Raw genomic sequence first — 23,646 nt, forward strand, 5'->3', positions numbered from 1 at the left:
AGCATATTCCTGTGCTGGAAATCCTTTGGTCTAAATCAACACCACAACTCGATGTTATTCCACCTCTCCTGAACTACAATCCCTTTTTTAGACAAGGAATACTTTTTCTTGTTTAAAGAATGTACTTGTATCTTATTAGTATATTCATAATTCTCACGTGATCAAGTTTCACAGGTCATAAAAAATACAAATTTGTGTTAAGATCTCAAATTTTCTTTATTATTTTGTGTGTTATCATATAGACAGATGAAAATAAGAGATCATAGCACTGGGATCACCCTCTTTCTCAATTATTCTCTCTTGAAAAATACCGAGTACTTCTTTATTGTTCTATGTAAGGGCTCAGCAAACTATGGTCTGCCACCTGTGTTTGTACAGCCCACAAGCTAAGAAATGTGTTTATATTTTTAAATGATTGGGGGTAAAATAAAAAAGAGAATAAATTTTCAAAACAAGTGAAGAATTTATATGAAATTCAAACTTCAGTAATGCTCACCATTTAGTATAATCTGATGCAATTTTCATACCACAAAGACAGTATGGGCAATATCTACCCCTGGCCTATGACAATAATGCCCTCTAAACTGTATTTTTATAGTATAATAAACTTCTAAACTATAATTTTATAGTTTTACCTATTCTTCCTCCCTTTTCTTCCGTACTTGGCATGAAAGTTAAGTAGCTCAGTCATGCCCGACTCTTTGCAACCCGTGGATTGTAGCCTACCAGGCTTCTCCCTCCATGGAATTCTCCAGGCAAGAATACTGGAGTGGGTTGCCATTTCCTTCTCCAGGGGATCTTCCCAATCCAGGGATCCAACCTGGGTCTCCCGCATTGCAGGCAGACGCTTTAACCTCTGAGCCCCCAGGGAAGCCCTATTGGGCATGAAGTCCCCTTAAAAATCTATTACTCGAGGCCAACACATTCTTCATACTCCTAGGCAATGTCCTTGCTCCTGATAATTTCCTTAGTACCACATCTGTTTTTACAAACAGAAAGCCAGAGTAAAGTGCTAGCCAACACCTTAAAAGTTACAAATCATAAACCAGAACCAAACCTCACCACTCTCCCCATAAAGCAAGGCTAAAGAGGCTGACCACCTAGTTAGTGGCTTTCACTACATTCGAATTGAGGCAGTCCGTAAAATAGAAAACGTACTGCTTCTAAAATTCCTAACAATCAAATAACAATGGGGTGGAGAAGAGTTAATGTAATTTTATCGAATTTAATCTTCAACCACTGGCTACTGAAAAAAGAAAAGTGAACAAAAAGCAAAGAACAGTGAAGAAAAAGCAGATCAACTGTACTTAGCATGTCTGACTCTAAATCTTCATACCTCCCATATTAGATATTTTCTGCAAGTAAATAAGTTCCTGGCTCCCAGGATGCTCTGAGGTTAAACACTGCACAGTGTTTGTAAACAGCATCACAACTTACACAGGAACAAGCTGGGCCATATGGCCATTTCCCCTCGAAGGGGACACCAAAATTTGCTTATTTCTTTCAGTCAGCATTCTGTATGCCAAATATTGGGGGAAGAGGGGAGGTGGGCTGCCTTTTCTACCAGCCGTGTCTGCGCTTAGAGCACTAACTCCTACCCAGCCGCATCACCCATTTACCCAGCACCCACCCTCCGCAGCTCCATCAACTCCGCACCTCCTCCCAGTCTCATCACACCTCCATCAGCAGACTCTTCCAGCCTCAACTCACCCTCGTCCTCCAAAGTCACAGACCTGCGAAGCTTCCAGCAACAGGAGAGGAAAGTAAGGAGGTAATAACGCAGGAGTCTGGAGTCTCCATACAAGCATTATCTACTCTTGGGGAGAAACTCAAGTCAAAGCTCCCAAACTGGAAAAAGACAGGATTCTCTCGCATTCAGAACCCGAGTTCAAGGCGCGCTCACTGCAGTCGGGCCCCGAGCAAGGAGCCGAGGATGCGAAGGTGAGCAGCAGAGTCGCAGTACCAGCTCTTTCGAGGCTCCCACTCCAGCGGAGACAGCAGGTAATTTCCATAAAGCCCGCCTAGAAGGGACAAGGTAAGGAATATCCGAAGCCCAAAGCAGGACTGAGCTAATCCTTGAATGTTAAAAGCCTAAAACTCAACTAGTCGGAAATGACGTGCCAGCTGAGACCAGCAGGACCGCCACATTATTGGCCGCCGACTCGGCGAGCCACCTTCTCCCGAGACTGGCCAGGAGAGAGGAGAAGTGTAGCTCAAAGTCCGCAACCCGCCCCTGCTCCGCCCTCGACGGCTCCCAGCGCCACCTGGGAACAACCGAGCCAGGCCAGAGTCCGGGCGCGGACCCTGGGCGGGACAGTACCGCTTGCCCCGGCGCCCGTAGGCGCCCTGAGGGCAATGGGCTTCAGCGCTCCGGCACGCGCATGCGCGGCTGTCTTTCTCCAGCGGATTCCTCGGGTCACCTGGACGACCGCATTCCAGCCACCTGCCCCTCCGGGTCTCTTCTTGCCCCTGACTCCTCCAGCTGGTGCTCACCTCCGGCCCCCCGCCTTCTTGTTCGGCAGGCGCCGCTAGGCCCTCCCGCTGTCGCCCGCCTACACCCCAGCTTCCACTGACACGAGCCTCTCGGCGAGGCTTCCGCTTCCGGCGAGTATTGTGTGTCGCGCTGCGGGGCGGGGGCGGGGGGGAGGAGGAAGGAGGGAGGCAGCGCTCCGGCGGCTCCGCGCCCCGCACTCCCGGACCCGAAGCCGGGAAGGTAGGTGCTGTCCCGCCGCCGCGCCGGGACCCTGGGGCCTGCCCCTGCCCGCCGGCTCCGCACGCCGCGTCCTAGCGCCCCGCGACTGCGTCACCGGCCCCCCGCACGTAACCACAGCTGCCTCCGCCCGTTTCAGGCCCGGGCGGACGTTTTGCCGCCCCGGCGACGTCAGCGCGTCCGGCGTTGCTTGGCTACCCCGCCGTTACCCCGTCCCGCTGCCGCTCGCCTCCCCGGGTGAAACTGACGCCGTCACCGCGGGTCTCGGCTGCGTCATAGCGGCGGGCATCCCATCTTCACGTCACACCTTCTCACCTGGACTCGCATCCCTCCCTCCCTGCCAACAACGACGTTTCCTCTCCCCCCTCTCCAGCCCCCCTGCGCCTGATCAGGCGGGAGAAGATGGAGACGGGGGTGGGACCGAGTTGTGGACCACGCTCAGGAAAGGGGCGCAAGGTGGGACCCCTGACAGTGGTAGAAACACAATGAGGACCTCTCTGAAGTTTGTCCTTCTACTGAGACACGAGGAATAGGGGGGAAATGACCCAGGCCTCACTAATGCTGTAGCTCCAAGCCCTCTCCCCATACTTCCCTAACCTTTTCCCCCATCTCTCTCTAACGCTACTTTTTCGCCAGTCTAGATCCATCCTGGTCCCTAACTCAGCATACAATTCAACTCATCTCGGGTGAGGCGACCATCTAATTTCTAGATTAGGAAAAGGGAAGGGGTACTCGTCGAAGTTGGATTCCTGTAGGTAGAGAAAAATCATCTAACTGAACTTCTCTCGTGGTTGAGGGAGAAATTCAGGTCCAAATATGTTATCAGTTCCTACTCCAAATTAAACACTTTTCACGTTTGCCATCAGTATATACAGATACAATCATTGTTAACCCAACTCACTACATGGCCACTTCTCTCCTAACACATAGATAGACGTATTAAATTTTCTTCTGTTGGGTTCCTTAGAAAGAGAGGTTAAGGGGTAGAGAAATGAAATATTTCATGGATAATAGTGGTTATGTTTTAAGGATGGACCTTAAAGAGGACCAACCTTCTGCTTTATACATCTCTCAGGCGCATTTCCAATTCTTTTGAGGCTTCATTAGAGTTTTTGATTGCCATTTTACTTTTCTCTCTTAATTCCCGACCACCCCAGAACCTATTAGTTGAAAGTACAGTATATCCAAGGAATTAGTTATCAACAACTATTTCAAAAGACTCCAGTCCTCACTGAATACTTAGAATAAATTTGTCAACTCTTCTTTTCAAGAAATTATTGCCCTGGGCTCAGTAATAAACTCTTTGGTATAGCTGCTGTAAATTTATCACTTTTACAGCAGCTCCAAACATCCAAATGCACACAAATAGGAAACAGTTGTGTGAATCGTTTCATTCCATGATAAGTGCACACTTCCTCTAGGCCTGGTGAAGGGAAGCATAGTGTCACACTTTTCTGAAGAGAAGAGGTTGTTACCCTTGCCTAACTCATTCCAATATCTACCATTTGAAAGACTGAGGGAACAGTGGCAGAGAATCAAGCTTAGGCTTCAGTGGGCTATTGTAGTAGAACTCTTCTGTAGCATTCAACTTTAAAATATACTTGATTTAAGCAATCTTAATGCTTTGACTCTTAAGGTACTTTTCACTTTCCCATACTCTTTTTTCATCTATTAGAAAAAGATGTCAAACTAAGAATACATTTTTCTGAAACTGTTACAATACTAGTGGAATGAACCTGGATCAGGATGAATACTCTGGGCTAGACTTGAAAGAAGCCTCTGCTTCTAACAAGAGAAGGCAGTGGAGAAAGACAAGACTGAGGGTTGTGTGTCAGTTTGCTCATAGCTGGGAGTCACAATTTTTGGAAATGGAGAAACCGAAGAGATTGACTGGTGGAACAGAAGATGTAAAAATACCAAGACAGTGCTAAATCTGGAGTTAGGATTTAACATGGGGGTAAATGTCAGGCCAGGGATGCAAAAAAATTAACCCTCCCAACTAACTTTTTTTTTTTCTCTTCTCTCTTCTTAACCTCAAGTTAAATAATGGCAGAGACAAGTCTCTTAGAGGCCGGGGCCTCTGCAGCCTCCACAGCTGCAGCTCTGGAGAACCTACAGGTGGAGGCAAGTTGCTCTGTGTGCCTGGAGTATCTCAAGGAGCCTGTCATCATTGAGTGTGGGCACAACTTCTGCAAAGCTTGCATCACTCGCTGGTGGGAGGACCTAGAGAGGGACTTCCCTTGTCCTGTATGTCGAAAGACGTCCCGCTACCGCAGTCTCCGGCCTAATCGACAGCTGGGCAGTATGGTGGAAATTGCTAAGCAGCTGCAGGCCGTCAAGCGAAAGATCCGAGATGAGAGCCTCTGCCCCCAGCACCATGAGGCCCTCAGCCTCTTCTGCTATGAGGACCAGGAGGCTGTGTGTTTGATATGTGCAATTTCCCACACCCACCGGGCCCATACCGTCGTGCCATTGGACGATGCCACACAGGAGTATAAGGTAGGGAACCAGACACTTGATTTCAAAGCAGGGCAGGAAGGAGGAGCCCAGAGGATGGGAGACTCCCTGGGTAGAAAGTCATAAGTTCCTGAGGGCAAGACAGTCTCTGGTCCTCACTCTGTAGTCCCCTTGGAGCAATGTACTGGGCCGGCAGGGGCGGGTGGGGGCGGGGGCGGGGGGGTGCGGGGCGCGGACAGTGCACATAGTCCCCTCTGATTGGTTGTCCTCAGGCATGAAGAAGAGCAGTAAGAAGTACCCGCCAAATTTCTTTCTTGACTTTTGTAACACATTTGAGTATGTGTGGTCTTAGAATGTACCCTATTTTTCATAAATGAATGAAACCACACAGAGAATCTCAGACTTAAGAAGAACTGAAAAATGGTCTGGTTCCTTCATTCTGTCCCCCTGCTCAGCACACCGCTTATTTACCCACTGGTATTGGGAACAGGTAACATCATTTTAGAATAATCCCAGCCAGGCTAAGCTAAACCAGCCTGTTTTCATCTTCCCCAGCTAATGGGTAACATGACACCTGGTTTAATTTACTGCTGAGACACAGGGTAAATGTTTGAGTAATAGGAACTAGAGATTTTACTGTCTTAGCACTTTATCAAGTAGTTTGCCTAATTATGTTAATGAAGTCTTACAAACAAGACTTTATGGTAGTTCACAGAATAATCAAGATTTTATTTCATTTGCAAGTGGTTAGAGTTGTATAGGAAAACAGATTTAAAAGGATATCAGGGACTTCCTTGGCAGTCCAGTTGTTAAGACTGCATGCTTCCAGTGCTGCAGGGATTCAATCCTTGGTCAGGGAACTAAGGTCCTGCATGCCATGTGGCCAAAAACAGAAGAAGGATATCAGGGTACATAAGGTCACTGTCAGTACAGGCAATTCCTTCAGTTAGAAAATGAATAGGGCTAGGGAAGAACGGAGAGTTGGTGACAACTGGACACAGTGAGATTCAATGAAAGTTTTGCAAGCAAGGAAGGCTTGGAGACAGGCTGGTGGCAGGAGGAGGAACCTATAGGAAGTTGACACTTCATGAGCAAGGGACGGAGTTGGATTAAGAGGTGGTCAGATGAAAGAGGAGAGTGAAAAAGTTGGCCTAAAGCTCAACATTCAGAAAACTGAATGGCATCTGGTCCCATCACTTCATGGGAAATAGATGGGGAAACAGTGGAAACAGTGTCAGACTTTATTTTGGGGGGGCTCCAAAATCACTGCAGGTGGTGACTGCAGCCATGAAGTTAAAAGACGCCTACTCCTTGGAAGGAAAGTTATGACCAATCCAGATAGCATATTAAAAAGCAGAGACATTACTTTGCCAACAAAGGTCCATCTAGTCAAGGCTATGGTTTTTCCAGTGGTCATGTAGGGATGTGATAGTTGGACTGTGAAGAAGGCTGAGCACCGAAGAATTGATGCTTTTGAACTGTGGTGTTGGAGAAGACTCTTGAGAGTCCCTTGGACTGCAAGGAGATCCAACCAGTCCATTCTAAAGGAGATTATCCCTGGGTGTTCATTGGAAGGAGTGATGCTGAAGCTGAAACTCCAGTAATTTGGCCACCTCATGCGAAGAGTTGACTCATTGGAAAAGACTCTGATGCTGGGAGGGATTGGGGGCAGGGGGAGAAAGGGATGACAGAGGATGAGACGGCTGGATGGCATCACCGACTTGATGGACATGAGTTTGAGTAAACTCTGGGAGTTGGTGATGGGCAGGGAGGCCTGGCGTGCTGCGATTCATGGGGTCACAGAGTCGGACACGACTGAGCGACTGAACTGAACTGAGATGAATAGGAAGCAAGTAGTTTAAAACAAATGGATTAAGCTCTGAACATAGGCTGTACCAGCCAACCACAAATGTTGTTCTCCTACTTCACACCTCTCAGGAAAAACTGCAGAAGTGCCTGGAGCCCCTGGAGCAGAAGCTGCAGGAGATCAGCCGCTGTAAGTCCGCTGAGGAGAAGAAGCCTGGCGAACTCAAGGTAAAGGCAGGCAGTCCCATTTGGCCTGCCCTACAGGCAATAACTGAACATTGTTAGTCACTCAGTCATGTCCAACTGTTTGTGACCCTGTGGACTGTAGCCCACCAGGTTCCTTCTCTTCATAGAACTCTCCAGGCAGAAATACTGGAGTGGGTTGCCATTCCCTTCTCCAGGGGATCTTCCTGACCCAGGATCAAACCCAGGTCTCCTGCATTGCAGGCAGATTCTTTACCATCTTAGCCACCAGGGACTCCCTGAACATTAGCCACACATTATTTAACTGAACATTATTTAACTGAACATTAATGACGCATTATTTAATCCACCATTTTTGGTTTATTAAAAAATGCTCTTCTCTCAAAAACGATGATATTTTATTAAGCTTGATTGTCATTAAACATTGTACTTAAATTATTTGCCATGGATTAAGACTTGAGGAGAAGGATATAAGGGGTGAAGGATTTGGCGAGTTGAGGGAGTTCATGGCCGCTGGTCTCCTTTTCTTTGTAGAGCAGGAAGGAGGCTCTTTGCTGGAGAATGTGGAAGGTGCACTGGGGAGGAAGGATGAAGAACCTGCCCGAGAGCTCCCAGAACCCCCCAGCCACATTAGGACCACATTCTCTTAATTCACATAAGCTCGAGTATGCTAGGTAGTATGGTTTCCTAGAATGTTCTTCCCCTTCCCATCTTCTACCTATAGGATTCTGTCCATCCTAAAATGAAAACCATTTACTATGTAGCCTTTCCTGACCCTTCAGAAATTCACTTTCTTAATTTTCATACAATTTCACATCTTTTCTATAGTATTATCATATTTGTAGCCTGGTATTTTGGTATCTGCCTTATTTCTTCTATTGGATAGTGAAACATGTATGAATTTTAACAGTAAAAATAACTAGTATTTATTGATTCCTTGGCATTAATTCATTAGGTGTTCATGACATTCCAAACTTCAAGTATTGTATTAGTTCTTATGCTTGGTTCTGCCCAGTTTTAAGTTCTAAGAGGTCAGGCTAGCCTTGGCCCCAGTGGAACACAGAGAAGGTACAAGAAAAGGAGAAGGGAGTCCAGCAAAGCATATTAGGCAAGAGTGAACTTAGATACCCTATAGGGTAAGTCTTGTTATCTCCAGTTTACACAGAAGGAAACAGAACTTGAATCAGTGTCTAGTCCAAGATCATACAGCCATTATGTGGCAAAACCAGAGATACTAATTCTGTTGTTGCTGCTAAGTCGCTTCAGTCGTGTCCGACTCTGTGCGACCCCATAGACGGCAGCCCACCAGGCTCCCCCATCCCTGGGATTCTCCAGGCAAGAACACTGGAGTGGGTTGCCATTTCCTTCTCCAATGCATGAAAGTGAAAAGGGAAAGTAAAGTCGCTCAGTCGTGTCCGACTCTGAGCGACCCCATGGACTGCAGCCCACCAGGCTCCTCCGTCCATGGGATTTTCCAGGCAAGAATACTGGAGTGGGGTGCCATTGCCTTCTCCGACTGATTCTGCAGGAATCAATAAATATTTATTAAGCTTCCAGTATAGGCCACACCCTGTCTTTGACACCGGGCCATTGATGACCAAAAACACGGTCCTTGCCCTCCTTGAGCTTACTGTCAGGTAGAGAAAATAGAAACAACAGACACAAAAAGCACAGCTGCAAATTCCCAAGAATATGGCAGAGAAACTCAACGTCATTAAAGCCTTCCAGAAGAAATAAATGAGATTTAGGGATTACCAAGAACTAAACAGGTTTGACATTAGTGGGAACACTAGTGTGTGTTTGTTTTTTAACAATGACAACATTTCAACAGGAAGCAAGTATTATTACCTTAGTCCTTTATGCATTTTAAAAACACACATTTGAAATTTTTAAAAGTTGAACTAATTTTGATTGCAAAGGTAAACTTTAAAAATTATTGTCTTGAAACACTTAAAATCTGTGAAAATGAAGCTTATTCCTAATCATTAGCTTTCCTCTTCCTATTGATCACATTCTTAAGGGTAAAGGATGGAGAAGGAAATAAAAGGTTTAAAAACCTGCTAAATGCTTGAATAGAACTGTGGTGTGGTTTTTTTTTTTTATGTAAATTATCATTTCAGTCGTCTCAGAAACTGTCACCAATCACCAACTTTCCTTCAGTGACTTTTGAATTCTCTTTCTTCCCTCTCCCTCATCCCCACCTCCAGACCCAATGCCCCTTTTATTTTTTCACATCTATAACCCATTCCTGGGGTGTAAACTGTCAGTCTCTGAAGTGACTTGAAACTTTAGCAGGCTCAGCCCTGAAATCTAAATTTATATTTTATAACAGTCCATTACTAAAATCTTACTGATTCTGATACTTTTCCAGTTTTTCCATCTATGGTTTTTATCAAGTAGATGTCTTGCAGTGTACAAATTATGACAATCTCTAACTTTCCAGTATTTGTGTTTTGCTTGTCTTGACAATTTGCGTTAGCTAGAACTTAAGAGTAAGAGATAGCAGAGCCATCTCTGCTATTAGTACTTGTCATATTATTGCAGTAGTATTACCGCGGTATCTCTGTAATAGTACTTGTCATATTATTGAGTTCTTATGTCTTGAATTTTTTTACTACAACATAAAAGTATGCTTTTTAGAAGTTAATTTAGTAAATAAAATAATTTTTTCAGCATTGGTTTATTTTTTTATCTCAATGATCTTCATCCCAAGGTATCAGTAAGGGTGCTAATGGGGATAGAGCCGTTCTTTACAGAAGGAAATATCAATGGAGAGAAACATGAGTGTCCTTTTAAACTCTTTCCAATGACACTTGAAGTCTGTGAATTCATACACATGGTGGGTGAGGAAGGTATCCTATGCCCCACTGACCCTGTTAAACATAACACCCACCCTCTGTTCTCAGAGACTGGTGGAAAGTCGCCGACAGCAGATCCTAAAGGAATTTGAAGAGCTTCACCGACGGCTGGATGAAGAGCAGCAGGTGTTACTTTCACGGCTGGAGGAGGAGGAACAGGACATTCTACAGCGCCTCCGAGAAAATGCTGCTCACCTTGGAGACAAGCGCCGGGACCTCGCCCACTTGGCTGCTGAGGTGGAGGGCAAGTGCTTACAGTCGGGCTTCGAGATGCTTAAGGTTCGACCTTTGCCCCTGCATAGCCACTCAGGCCGCACGCAGTCTAGCTTTGCACAGGTCATTCTGTCAGCCTGCAATGCTCACTCCTCCACTCTGCCTCTCTAAATCCAGTTCTTTCTTCCAGACATGCTCAAAGGATTTTTCTCTACAGAAAGCCTTCTCTGATTTCTCACATCCCCTTTTGATCACTTCTGTGTTCTTATGTCTTGTCAACAATTACGTGCTTAATTTGTACCAAAGAAAAAACTCACTTTTTTGAGAGGAGGGCAGTCTAGTCTAAATTAGTGAAAAATCTATGCATTAAAAATTGTGTAAAATGCAGTAACTGTTACTTTTAAGTCCTGGAACTTGATTTACCTAGTGCTCAAAAAGAATAGAAAAATAGTGTGATGACACTTGAAATAATGTATAGTAACATGCTGCTTTTGATATGTAAATAGTGCCTCTAAAATGTTTGAAATAGTCTGTTTTCTTAAGCAAATGAATGGTGTTAGCAAGATTCCAGGAAACATATTTCTTATCTTAGAGATCACATTACCAGCATTTGAATCATTGAGGCTTTGTTGTATATTTACCTGCATGTTATATATTGCTTGGTATTTATTCTCATGTCCTTTCATGTATGTGTGTTCTGCCTTCCACATTAAACTGGGAAATCCTTGGCGGGGCAGAGATTTGTCTTCTTTGTCTTCTGGACCCCAAGTATTCACAAATCAGGATTGGCACGCACTTATTAATATTTATTAACCAATACTAGACAAGGGATACCAAACCACAATGGGAGAGAGTGATTCATTCCTATGCCAGCAGTCTAGAACTATCTCTACTGATTCTCGAGGAGGCAGGTGTGTGGTTGGTACTTGGGGGACAGAGCAAAGAGCAGACAATCCTATCCCTGGCATTAAGCTCCCGGTGTTCTTGAGGAACAAAGACAAACACACAGGAAACTATTTGGAAGTGACATCAATTACCAAGTTTCATGATGACTGAGAGCTGAAGGTGGGGGTTAGGTTGGGAAAGATGTACTCAGATCCCTCTGGAGTTAGTCCCCTTTGCACTGTGACCCTTAGGTTGTCCTGTGCCTGTTTAATAGTTCTAGAACTTTGGGGAGGAGGGGAACCTTTTGCCTGTAGGGCCCTTGACTACCAGGACCAATATTGCTTTCTTTTCTCCTTCCTCTAGGATGTCAAAAGTACCCTGGAAAAGTAAGTGATTCTTGTATCTCTTCGAGTGAGTTAGGTCTTGGCTTAAAGAGTAGGGGTGCAGTAAGGAGCTGGGGGAGTAAGAATGGGAAAGTCATGCAGTGTTTGGGTAGAAAAAGGGAGAAGGGTTTTTGCATCCATGAAGCCAATTACAGAGCAAATGATTGGGAGTACTAGTCTGTTCCCCTTTACCGTTTGAGCATCAGGACTTCCTTGGTAGGGTAGATACCAACATAATGTAATAGAACCAGATTCAGCCTGGGCCTGTGGGTAGAATCATGTCCAAACAAGATGGAAGGAGGAATGGGTTGGGGAGTAGGGGTGATATCTCTTTGCATGAAATATAACAATACCTCCAGAAAGTTCTAAAACTCATTCTTAAGGATTTGTCCAAGGGACCACCTTTCTTTCCATAGATAGGCAAAAGAAAGCAGTGAGTACTTATCTTGAGAGAGGAGAAAGTACAAGGATGAATGATTTTAGTTTCTCCCTAAAGATGAATATCTGAGTGAGCTGGAGCTTCCCCTGACCCTACCCTTTCTTCCCCTATCTCCCCATCCCTCCTAGATGTGAGAAGGTGAAGACCATGGAGGTGACTTCAGTATCCATAGAGCTGGAAAAGAACTTCAGCAATTTCCCCCGACAGTACTTTGCACTAAGGAAAATCCTTAAACAGCTAATTGGTGAGTTGTTCCCAAAAGGAAACTAGCAAAGGGAATCAACAGAGAGAAGGAAGTCTTTAGGTCCTACTTTATCTGGACTTCAGTTATCCCTGCTGTCACTTTTCATGCCTGTATCCACATCCACTCCTTTACCTGGCTTCTAATCTCACTGAGTCACAGAACTCAAAGTGAGAAGCCTCAGGTGTCATCTGCTCTTAGTCCCACATTTTGTAAATAGGGACCCAGAGAGGTTAAATAATTTGCCAAAAACTGGTCTCCTCTTAGTCCCACACTTTTCTAAATAGGGACCCAGAGAGGTTAAATAATTTGCTGAAAACTGGTCTCCTCTTGAGAATGAAAGGGAGTCTCATTAATACTTACTCAGAAAACAGGCATAAGCCAGACTGTTGGAGGAAAACAGACACATGGTAACCGTATCGCCAGACTGTAATGCTCTCTTGCTCTGTATCCTTCTTAACATTTTTCATTGTTTCTGGCCCTTGGTCTGTGCCTTGTACTTCTCCACCCAGTGAAATGCATGGTGATATCAGAGGAATAGAGGGAGGACCAGGCAGGAGCCTCAAGCACCAGCCCTTGCAGAGTCAAGAGATCATTACCTGTTTATTTTAGGGCCAGGATGAGAAGCCATTGTTCCCTCCCCTCTCCACCCCCGCCTTAGGTGACACTGAGGATTGAGAAGGTTAACCAAACCATGGGGTTCTGGGGGCTTTCAGGGGGCAGGCTCTGTAAAGGCAGGCTGGAAGAGTGAGGCGGGGGCGTTTAGCTATTCCCATCCTCATCTAGCTCCCCACTGTGGCTTCTTCCGCCAGCGGATGTGACCCTGGACCCTGAAACTGCTCATCCTAATCTAGTCCTGTCGGAAGATCGTAAGAGCGTCAAGTTCGTGGAGACAAGACTCCGGGATCTCCCTGATACACCACGGCGTTTCACCTTCTACCCTTGCGTCCTGGCTACTGAGGGTTTCACCTCGGGTCGACACTACTGGGAGGTGGAGGTGGGCGACAAGACCCACTGGGCAGTGGGCGTGTGCCGGGACTCCGTGAGCCGAAAGGGTGAACTGACCCCGCTTCCTGAGACTGGCTACTGGCGGGTGCGGCTATGGAACGGGGACAAGTACGCAGCCACCACCACGCCTTTTACCCCTTTGCACATCAAGGTGAAACCCAAGCGGGTGGGCATATTCCTAGACTATGAGGCCGGCACACTGTCTTTTTACAACGTCACAGACCGCTCTCATATCTACACCTTCACTGATACTTTTACTGAGAAACTTTGGCCCCTCTTCTATCCAGGCATCCGGGCGGGTCGGAAGAATGCTGCACCACTCACCATCAGGCCCCCAACAGATTGGGAGTGACAGGTCGGGGCATGGGAATCATCAGGGTGAGGCAGGGTCAAGATCTACAGGCCTTCCTTCCTGTGACCTGCTGGAATGTCTTCGTGTCTGCCTGGTTCTGGTTCTGAACCATGTGGGAGAACACCTTGGTTTCCCGAATGGTTTATGTGGAGGAGTAGGTAGGACTGGACTAGGTCGAGAGCACTGCAGTGTCTCCCTCCTGACAGGGTGGAGAGCTGGTCCTCAGGGGTGGTCTCCCCTGAAGTCCATCGGGTTTGCTATTGCACAAGGACCGGTTGGGAAGGAAGGAGAGACTTTTCCAGAAACAACAAGTCTGTGGAAGGGTCTGACTTGCTCAAACCAGAGAAGGAAACAGAAACCCCTGTACAGCCTTTCAGGGGGTTCTTTGACCCAGAATAGACTTGTTTTTTTTTTAGGAAGATCTCAGGGGTCTTTGTACCTCTAATTGAAATAAAGGTGAATGACAGTTGTTCTCATGGGTCTAGAAGTTGAGGAGTTATTTTCAGGGCAGAGATTGGGCATCAAGAAGTTTAGAACGAAGGTCAGGAAAGAGGGCTAAAGGACCCGATTCCTAGAGACTAATGAAAGAGAGAAGGGTTTCTTCGGTTCCATTATGAGTAGGATTGGCCAGAGGTAGGAATGTGAGGAGGAGGGAGTAGGAAGAAAGAGAACCCAGGTCCCTGCCTCCATCTTCAGCAGGCCTGGCTTGTCGCCTGCTTTCTTGTAGTTGTTTGTTTCCAAGAGCTGTTACCTTGCTCATCTGGAGGGGCAAGATGCAAGAGATCATGCAAGACATGTCTACCCTCTCACTGCTTCCCCAAGGGAACTTGGAAAGGAGAGTCAGGTATTAGAGGAAAGAGAAAAGCATTCCTATCCAAAGCCCTGGCCTTAAAGAATGGCTCCAAGTAGTTGCTCCCAAGTTGTCAGCCTTGTTACCTGGCTAAGGTATCCAAGCCAGACAGGGAGAAAGAAACTGGTGTCTTCCTTACCCTGGGGACAGGGTAGAAGAGGGTAGCATGTTTAGGGGAGAGCCAGACAGGCAACTTCCTTTGGCCTGTGTGCATCTGGCCTGAAACTAGTGTTCATAAGAGCCGGTTTTTTGTTTGTTGCCATCCTTCACGTTTTGCCATTTCTCCTATCAGAGAATGTAAATCATTTTAATGTTAGGGCAAAATAAACAACCTATAGGGTACATATGTTACAGAAAAGGTAACGCAATGCATGCCAAACCAAACTAAAATGACTGGATTATCTGCTACTGGCTAATCAGGGGTTCACAGAAGACTGGGACAAGAAACTGCAGTTTATTGAGGGCATTTCAGCTCCTCCTACCACCTCAACAGGACTTCGTCCAGACTCTCCTCTTACCTTTGTGCCTTGACTGTGGTTCTTTGTGGCAAGATGCTTTGGTTGGTAAAACATAATATGGAACAAAGGATCCACTGAAGTAATCTTTGTGTCCTGTGGTAATTTGACAGTAACCTCTGTTGATGTGTTAGAAACTTGAATGTTAAAAATGCATGTTCCTTGGAGTTCCCTGGCAGTCCAGTGTCAGCACTCCACATTTTCACTGTTGGGGGCCTGGGTTTGATCCCTGGTGGGGGAACTTTAGATCCCACAAGCCTTGTAGTGTGGCCTCAAAAAAAAAAAAAAAAAGCATATTCCTGGTGCTTGCCCTCAGTGATTGATTGAGGTCTGGAGTGGGCCTGGGCATATCTGCCTTTTAAACATATGCCTTATTTGAGTCTGGAGGCCCTTGTGAAAGTAATCTGAGAGGAAATTTCAGCCTTTTCTTTCAAACTGGAGTCCTGATTGGGGCAAGGTGTGGGGGGCGGTAGTTGAGAGAGGAGAGAATTCTCATCCTCTGCTGACATCGCTACCCTCTCCCCATCTCAGGGTTTATGCATATTCTGCCCCTCTACTTCTAACCTCAGGAAGGAGTGGTATTAATTATGAAGCAGAAGCAGGAGGTCAAACAGCAAAGGAGAGGCGGAGATCGAAGGGAGGGATGTGAAGTACTACAGGGGATGTTTCTTCAGGGGAGGGGATGCTGTTGAAAGGTTTCTGTGCTCACTGCATCTGGTAAGTGGAAAAGATTGGGAGGAAGCTGTGCTTTCTAAGGGCCAGGAGCCCTCTTCCCTCCCTCCACTACCCTCATGATCCTTTCCAGCATCACTCCCACTGGCACCAGTGCCTTTTTTTAAAAAAAAAGGGAGACCTGCTGCTTCTGTCTGTAGGTCTTCCAGGCATCTGCCTTTGCCTTCAGGAGCATAGGGCAGAAAGTCTAGCTGGGTATAAACTGCACCTAACCATCTCCCATTGGAGAAGGCAATAGCACCCCACTCCAGTATTCTTGCCTGGAAAATCCCATGGACGGAGGAGCCTCTTAGGCTGCAGTCCATGGGGTCACGAAGAGTCGAACACGACTGAGCGACTTCACTTTCACTTTTCACTTTCATGCTTTGGAGAAGGAAATGGCAACCCACTCCAGTGTTCTTGCCTGGAGAATCCCAGGGATGGGGAAGCCTGGTGGGCTGCCGTCTATGGGGTCACACAGAGTCGGACACGACTGAAGCGACTTAGCAGCAGCAACCATCTCCCAACCTATCTGCCTAAAGAAGAGTCTTCTGTCCTGACGATGTTTAGGGGTTTAAGACTTCTGCTCAACTAACTTCTCCAGTCTCTGCCTAATATAATTATTGGCTTGAGAAAGACTAGGGGGAGGCCCCTGGACTCTGCAGGGGCGGAGGGGATTTGCAAATAGTTGGGTCTGTGAGGCCACAGGGTGGCGCCAGAGAAAGGAAGGCTAGAAAGAAAGGAGCGCACATGGCTCCCGGAACCACAATTCCCAGGAGGTCTTGCGCGGACGCCGGGGGCGTGGGTATCCTGGGGGCGGGGCCTGTGGACGGTCGCGTGTGGAGAGCTCGCGCAGCGCGGATGGCGGGGCCGGTGAAGGACCGCGAGGCCTTCCAGAGGCTCAACTTCTTGTACCAGGTGAGTCCACGGCGCACGCACGGCGGGGAGCCCAATGAGGAGAGCCCCCAGTGACGGCTCACTCCCCCAGGCCGCCCACTGCGTCCTCGCTCAGGATCCAGAGAACCAGGCGCTAGCGAGATTTTACTGCCACACGGAGAGGACCATAGCGAAGCGGCTTGTATTACGGCGGTAAGAGGGGTTATGGAGCCCGGCAGGGAGCGGGACGGGGGAAAGACTAGAGAGGGAGAGCGGGCGTCCAGACCACCACCTGCCTCCGCCCCCAGGGACCCCTCGGTGAAGCGAACTCTCTGCCGTGGCTGCTCTTCCCTCCTCATCCCGGGTCTGACCTGCACCCAGCGCCAGAGACGTGAGTACTCCCTCTTGCTGAGGTGGGATGTATGAGGAACACCTGTGGGCTGGGGAGGGGACGGGTAGTGATCCCTTTCTCGAGGCAGACGCGTGCCAGGTGTGGGATTTGAGTCGGTGGCTTTCTCTGAGTTGTTAACTCTACTTGGACAGACAGATCTGGGCAGTAGAAAAATGATGTTGCCCTGAGAGGCAACCTCGCCCGGCCATGATAATAGATGTTATTTGACATCATAGAGGATGATTCCCATCTTCATTCGTTCACTCAAGAATTATTTTTCTGAGATGTGTCAAGGATTTCTCTAGAATCAACATTCTCATTGAAATATGGTCTCATGGGATGGACTAAGACAGGAACAATTAGAATAGCCTAGAAAAATGCTTCGGAGAAGGCGATGGCACCCCACTCCAGTACTCTTGCCTGGAAAATCCCGTGGACGGAGGAGCCCAGTAGGCTGCAGTCCATGGGGTTGGTCAGTCAGACAGGACTGAGCTACTTCACTTTCACTTTTCACCTTCATGCATTGGAGAAGGAAATGGCAACCCACTCAAGTATTCTTGCCTGGAGAATCCCAGGGACAGGGGAGCCTGGTGGGCTGCCGTCTATGGGGTCGCACAGAGTCGGACACGACTGAAGCGACTTAGCAGTAGCAGAAAAATGCTTCAGTTAGGGGAGTAGAATACTAAGTTATTTAAACCAGTGATGGTGAGGTTCATTACAAGAGCAGGGGAGTAGGAGATGGAAGTCCTTGCCATTTGTGAGGCCTCAGGAAAGAAAATGGCAACCCACTCCAGTGTTCTTGCCTGGAGAACCCCAGGGACGGGGAAGCCTGGTAGAATGCTGTCCATGGAGTCACACAGAGTCGGACACAACTGAAGTGACTTAGCAGTAGCAGCAGGAAAGAAAGCCTGTGTTGCTGTCAAGGAACTGAGAGTTCAGGAGGTGGGCTTTGAGGTGGGCAAGGGCAAGACCTGAGGTGGGAGAGGGAAACAGGGCAGATCTTGAAGAGTCTTGTTAAGGAGTTTGGACTTTGTCTTAAAGGGTGCCAAGAAAATGATAGACTTTGTTCAGGGACCTGACGCCATCAAATTTGCGTTCAAGATGGGGAGGGAGGAGAATCCCTACTAGAAAACAATGGAGGCAACACTGGGTTCAGGAGACCTTTTCTTCTCCTAAACCTGGGCACTGTCTTTCTCCCACATGCATTCCAGGCTGCAAGGGTCAGCGCTGGACTGTACAGACCTGCCTGACATGCCAGCGCAGCCAACGGTTCCTCAACGACCCGAGGCATGTGCTCTGGGGAGACCGGCCCGAGGCCCAGCTGGGGAACCAGGCAGGTGAGAGGTGGTTGAGAAAATGGGGGTTAACCCAGGGAGTAGAGACAATGGGTAACAGATAGCTGCAGAGGACAAATGGGTGAGTTTTGGGTTGGTGTGAAAAGTGCCAGTCTTCAAAAACTAATTCTACTCATCTACTTAGATCCCAAACCACCACAGCCCTTGCCAAACACAGCCCACCCCATTCCAGCCCAGCTTTCTAAGGAGAAAGTGCAGCCTCAGAGCTCCAGTCACCCGTGATGGACTCACCTTGTCTTCCAAATAAATTTTAATTCTGCTTAATTTTGTGTAATTCCATTCTGTGAATGTTTTAGCTCTTTCCTGTTTCTGTTGCATTTCTCTGTCACCAGTTAACCTCTTCTTTGTCCTTTTTGTCTTTTGTTTTTGTCATCCTCTTAGTCCCACCATTCAGGAAGATCCCAGTTACCACTTGGCCTTGAGAAGTAACTCTCGTTTCCAGGACCCTGCCTCCCAAGTGCCCCTCCACCTTTGCCTCCTTGGTGCAATACCATGGTTGGAACTCAGGCTCCAGGGATGTTTGCAAGGCCCTGAGCTTAAGATAGTCCATTTTTAGGTAGTTCTGACTGTTGACTAAAGGGCTGGACAGACAAACTGCTGATGACACTGATGCTGTTTTTGTTTTATTTTGTTTAATATCTATTCGGCAGCACTTGAACTCTCTAGCTGTGGCATGCAAGGCTCAGTAGTTGCACCCAGGCGTGGTTTCTTCGTGGCACTTGGGATCTTAGTTCCCTGACCAGGGATACAACCTGCATCCCCTGCATTGCTAGTCAGATTGTTAACCACTGGACTACCAGGGAAGTCCCTGATGCTGTTTTTATTTTATTCTTTTTTAAATGTTATTATTGGAATATAACTACTTTACAGTGTTGTGTTCATTTCTGCTGTACAACAAAATGAATCAGCTATGTGTATACATGTATCCCCTCCCTCGGGAACCTCCCTCCCACCCCCTTATCCCATCCCAGTAGGTTATCATAGAGTACCGAGCTGAGCTTCCTGTGCTATACAGCAGCTTCCTCCTAGCTAGGTGTTTTACACATGGTAGTGTATATATGTCATTGATGCTGTTTTTAACAGAAGAAAAGAAGTTAGGGTGGGGTTGGCGGAGGGAGGGTTCAGATTCTGCAGGCCACTTTGTGTTGGGTCTTTTCCCAATCTCTATTTTCTTCTATAAAATTCTAACAAGAGACACTGTTCAACCTGAACTAATTAAAGTCAAAAGTACTAACAGAAGGACATTGGCTGATATTATACAATAAGTTCTGTAGGTAAACCTTCAGGGTTTTCTTGAGAATCAGTAAACAACAAAAATTGTTTTATTTGATATCCCTGGACAGTTTACTTGAGGACAGAATATCAGACTGACTTCTTTGCTGGATGCCAGCTACTCAGCTTACTCCAAAAGTAGACAAATAAGATTCACTATTCTCAGAATGCAGTTTTCTTTCTTCCCTTTCTCTTGTAAATCTTGGTTGCAGTTATTCATTGCTGCATAAAAATCACTGCATGATGTTGTAGCTTAAAACAATAGGTTATTTCCCCTGATTCTGTAGGCTAGACTGACTGACGGCTTGGCTGTGTGGTTATTCCATTCTGTATGGCATCAGCTGGAATCACTCAGCTGCATTTAGCTGGTGGCTGGTACCTGGTCTGGAAGACTCAAGAAGCTTCATTTGCATGTATGATACCTCATTGCTTCTCCGTGTGGCCTTGCTATGTAGCTGGCTTTGACAGCCTCACAGCTTGGCTGTCTCTGGGTGGCTGGACTTCTTACATGGCTCTGGCTTCCACAGAGAGTAATCCAAGAAGACAAGCTCCAAGGTATGAGTGCTTGTCAAGCCTCTGTTCTCATCACGCTTGCTAGTGTCCCCTAGATGAGAGTAAATCACATGGCCAAGTCCAGGTTTAGTGTGGAAGGGGCTACGCTGGGGTGTGAATACTGGGAGGTTCACTGATTCCCTAAGGACCACCAGTGTAGCAATCTACCACATCCTCATTTTGCCTTTGTGCCTAACTCATTCTCTCCACTGATTCGCTCACATGTGGATACATTATTTGCTTGGAAAATACTAATCTCCGTGCGAGTAACTATTCTGAGTTATTCTTTAACATTTGTTTCTGGAGATAGTGCCCAGTGAGTAAACTATAGCAGCCAACACAAATGTGTAGCCTGAAGTTACACTCTGTGCAGGCCTGGACCCTTTGTGGCCTCAGCTCACCTTCCTTGGCTCCCTCCTTGTCATTTCTGAGCTGGTTGGTTCGGGCACACTAAATCTGACTCTTGGCCAAGTGGTTTCAAGTGTGATTTATGAGGCCACATGACTGAACATGTCCACAGTGAGATAGCAGTGGGGTTCCTCTCACTAGAGATCATAGCCTCTTCCTCCTCCCAAAACTCTGTCCTTTTTCTTGTTTACTTATTATGACACAATAGTCAATATGTGCAAAAACAGATTTCCTGTAACAAAGAGGAAATCAAAGCCCTAGTATGCAGTAGTCAGCTTTCTTTAATGTTTCTAAGCAATTTAGTAGTCCAAAATCTGTGCTCTTTTAGGACACATTAGATAAAATTAAAGGAGAAGAAACTTATGTCATCACAATTGGTTCAAGAAAACAAGGTCTGAGAATTCCTTGGCAATCCATAGGACTCAGCACTTCCACTGCAGGGGGCACGGGTTTGATCCCTGGTCAGAAACTAAGATCCCATATGCTATGCAGCACAGCCAAAAAATAAATAAGTAAGTAAATAAGGTCTCCCAAAAGCCATAGCAACTGAGACTTAATTATTCCTGAACCTTAGATATGCTTGCTGCTGCTGCTGCTGAGTCATTTCAGTCATGTCCAATTCTGTGTGACCCCATAGACAGCAGCCCACCAGGCTCCCCCGTCCCTGGGACTCTCCAGGCAAGAACACAGGAGTGGGTTGCCATTTCCTTCTCCAAAGCGTGAAGATGAATTCCCTCAGTCGTGTCCGACTCTTAGCGACCCCATGGACTTCAGCCTACCAGGCTTCTCCGTCCATGGGATTTTCCAGGCAGGAGTACTGGAGTGGGGTGCCATTGCCTTCTCCACTTTTAAAACTGGTAAAAAAAGAGTATTGTCAGGGGACAGAGAGGAGTTGAGAGACTGTTCTGAATTCAGAAGGGAATTCAAAAATTACTTAGATTCTCAACAAAGGGAATAAATAGTAAATAATTTTAGCTTTATGTGATAAAGTTGCTTTACCTATCAGATGAGATAATATATGTGGTGACATTTTGAAAACTGAGTATTAAGGGAACTACAGTAGAGTTTAATTAGTAATCAAAATTATACTATGGTTGTAATAACAAGCAGCAAAGTATTTTAGAAAAGACAGGTCCTGGACATCAGTGAATCTGAGTTATTGTCCCCATAGTACACATTTGTACATGAGGCAGTTTGACTGTGTTCTTTTCCTAAAGCTTCTTCCAACACTTCTTCCAACAAATGAAGTTATCCAGTTTTCCCACTGGGTATCAAAAAGCCAGGATTTCATGCATTTATTTAATAATTACTTTGTGAGGGCCTACTCTATGCCAGGCCATTTGGTTAGGAATTAGGATATACATCAATGAACAAGAGTCGGAAGTAAGACAAGAAAAAAAAAGCAACGTATGACAATAAATTATGTATTCTAAAGGGATACGTGCAACAGAAAAGGCCAAGAGAGCAAAGAAGCTGTGAAATACAGGTTCCAGGTTCAGTTAGAGCAGCCTAGGCAGGCAGCACTGAGAAGGTGTCCAGCAGACTCTGAGGGTGCCTCTTCCATACCCCCTCAGACAACCTCAGACGAGGCTACCTCTGGCAGATCCTTCCCACCTATGACAGCAGCTCCTATCTCAGGCTGAGACTATTATCTGGAAACAAGCCATGCAGGGTAGGCCCAAACTGCCAGGGAGTAATATTCCTGGGAGCAACTCCGAACAGTGAGGGATGAGTATCAGTGGGTAAATGTTCTACATAGTCTCAGGGCCTCCAGCAGAGTGGAGCCCTGGTGGCACTATTATTTAGACGTGCCCTCTATATACTTGCCTCCCTCTCTCCTTGTTTTACTCCCTATTCCCTCACCGTAGTTCCTGGGATCATCTTCCAGGTAAACTACCTGCACCCAGGTCTTCGTCACTGAGTTTGCTTTGAAAGAATCCCAATTAAGAGTGCCACTTGAAAAAAAAGATTTGGGACTTCCCAAGTGGTCCAGTGATTAAGACTCCATGCTTCCACTGCACAGGGCCAGAGTTCCATCTCTGGTTGGGGGACAAAGATCCCACATGCCACCAGCTGCAGCCAAAGAAAAGAAAAAGACTTGAGGGAGGTAAAGGACCTAGTTGTTGGTTCAAAACCTCCAGGGCTTCCTAAGTAAACTCTGAAAGCAGCCCCCGTTCACAGAGGGCAGGGAGAGATGAAAGAAAGAGGTAGACCGCTCCAGGTTGGTAGGTGACAGGTTTAAAATAAGCAAGGGAACTTATTATAACAATTGAAGCTTATTCTGGACAGCAACAAGAGAAGTAGATCTCCCTACTCACCCACAAGAATCTTTATTCTATAGAGGCCTTGACAGGCTTCAGTCACGCCTTTAGTCCAGATGATTTCAACCACACCTCGCTCTCAAAGCTGTGTCCTCGGAACAGCTCCCACTGTGGGAACGGTGGGCAGAACCCACACTTGAAAGACAGGGGAGGGCTTCCCTGGTGGTCCAGTGGTTAAGAATCTGCCTGCCAATGCAGGAGACACGGGTTGATCCCTGCTGCTTATGCCGGAGGGCGACTTAGGCCTGTGCGCCACAACTACTCGGCTTGCGGATCTGTCATAACACTGATGGGTATATCATTTAGCATGCTAGTATGTTACAGTGAGTGTATACCGAGGCTTAAGGTCTACTGGAGGTTGACTTGTCTGCCATCTTGGACCTAGTTGGTTCTGACCAGTTTTTGTCATGTCCTATTGCTGTGTCATTTTTGTAAAGGTTGTGCCCTGCCTCCTTCCCTCCTGTTTCATATCCACTTGTTTCTCTCAAGGCCTCTTGCCTTCCAAGATGGCCCACACTCTGGGGAGTGTGTTTTTCTCTAAATAAATCCACTTCTTTGCTACCACTTTGTCAATTGCTGAATTCTTTCTGTGATGAGACATCAAGAACCTGAGCTTCATTACGTCCTCAGAACAGGTGTGTGATCTCCATCAAAAGATCATGGTTTCAAGTCCCAGTCTGAGTTGCACGATTTCAGTTCCTCACAATCAATCAGTGTTCTGGCCTCTTAAAACAATTGCTGGGACCTCCCTGGTAGCCCAGTGGCTAAGACACCACGTTCCTAATGCAGGGGGCCTGGGTTTGCCTGGTGAGGATACTAGACTCCACATGCCGAAACTG

General features: G+C 46.7%; 2 protein-coding genes across 8 annotated transcripts; both read left to right on the plus strand.

Moving 5' to 3' along the window:
* Positions 1–2,038: 2,038 nt before the first annotated feature.
* On the plus strand, positions 2,039–15,099 carry TRIM39 (tripartite motif containing 39). Of its 4 annotated transcripts, none has more exons than XM_070360731.1 (8): positions 2,040–2,604; positions 2,850–3,166; positions 4,750–5,209; positions 7,106–7,201; positions 10,084–10,314; positions 11,497–11,519; positions 12,084–12,199; positions 13,009–15,099. In XM_070360731.1, the coding sequence occupies exons 3-8, from the start codon at positions 4,757–4,759 to the stop codon at positions 13,554–13,556; spliced, it is 1,467 nt and encodes a 488-aa protein (XP_070216832.1). In that variant the 5' UTR covers positions 2,040–2,604; positions 2,850–3,166; positions 4,750–4,756; the 3' UTR covers positions 13,557–15,099. The 4 variants fall into 4 exon arrangements, with proteins under 4 accessions (XP_070216834.1, XP_070216832.1, XP_070216831.1 ...); XM_070360732.1 differs by lacking the exon at positions 2,040–2,604 and adding an exon at positions 2,632–2,713; XM_070360733.1 differs by lacking the exon at positions 2,850–3,166 and having other exon boundaries at positions 2,039–2,604.
* An 809-nt stretch (positions 15,100–15,908) lies between these two features.
* On the plus strand, positions 15,909–23,371 carry RPP21 (ribonuclease P/MRP subunit p21). 4 transcript variants are annotated; one of them, XM_070360735.1, is made up of 5 exons: positions 15,909–16,550; positions 16,621–16,721; positions 16,817–16,899; positions 18,111–18,236; positions 18,905–23,371. In XM_070360735.1, the coding sequence occupies exons 1-5, from the start codon at positions 16,383–16,385 to the stop codon at positions 18,991–18,993; spliced, it is 567 nt and encodes a 188-aa protein (XP_070216836.1). In that variant the 5' UTR covers positions 15,909–16,382; the 3' UTR covers positions 18,994–23,371. The 4 variants fall into 4 exon arrangements, with proteins under 4 accessions (XP_070216836.1, XP_070216838.1, XP_070216837.1 ...); XM_070360737.1 differs by lacking the exon at positions 18,905–23,371 and adding an exon at positions 18,636–18,895 and having other exon boundaries at positions 15,912–16,550; XM_070360736.1 differs by lacking the exon at positions 18,905–23,371 and adding an exon at positions 18,379–18,587 and having other exon boundaries at positions 15,915–16,550; positions 16,645–16,721.
* Positions 23,372–23,646: the final 275 nt, after the last annotated feature.

The sequence above is a fragment of the Bos mutus genome, chromosome 23, assembly GCF_027580195.1.
Source record: "Bos mutus isolate GX-2022 chromosome 23, NWIPB_WYAK_1.1, whole genome shotgun sequence".
Classification (NCBI taxonomy): Eukaryota; Metazoa; Chordata; class Mammalia; order Artiodactyla; family Bovidae; genus Bos; species Bos mutus.

Bases quoted from the DNA above. Each gene is read 5' to 3' on its own strand.
- RPP21 (XM_070360734.1), top strand. From the start codon at position 16,383: ATGGCTCCCGGAACCACAATTCCCAGGAGGTCTTGCGCGGACGCCGGG. The intron at 16,722-16,816 runs GTAAGAGGGGTT...CTCCGCCCCCAG, and splicing joins AAGCGGCTTGTATTACGGCG to GGACCCCTCGGTGAAGCGAA. The intron at 16,900-18,110 runs GTGAGTACTCCC...CATGCATTCCAG, and splicing joins CTGCACCCAGCGCCAGAGAC to GCTGCAAGGGTCAGCGCTGG.
- TRIM39 (XM_070360733.1), top strand. From the start codon at position 4,757: ATGGCAGAGACAAGTCTCTTAGAGGCCGGGGCCTCTGCAGCCTCCACA. The intron at 7,202-10,083 runs GTAAAGGCAGGC...CTCTGTTCTCAG, and splicing joins AGAAGCCTGGCGAACTCAAG to AGACTGGTGGAAAGTCGCCG. The intron at 11,520-12,083 runs GTAAGTGATTCT...CATCCCTCCTAG, and splicing joins GTCAAAAGTACCCTGGAAAA to ATGTGAGAAGGTGAAGACCA.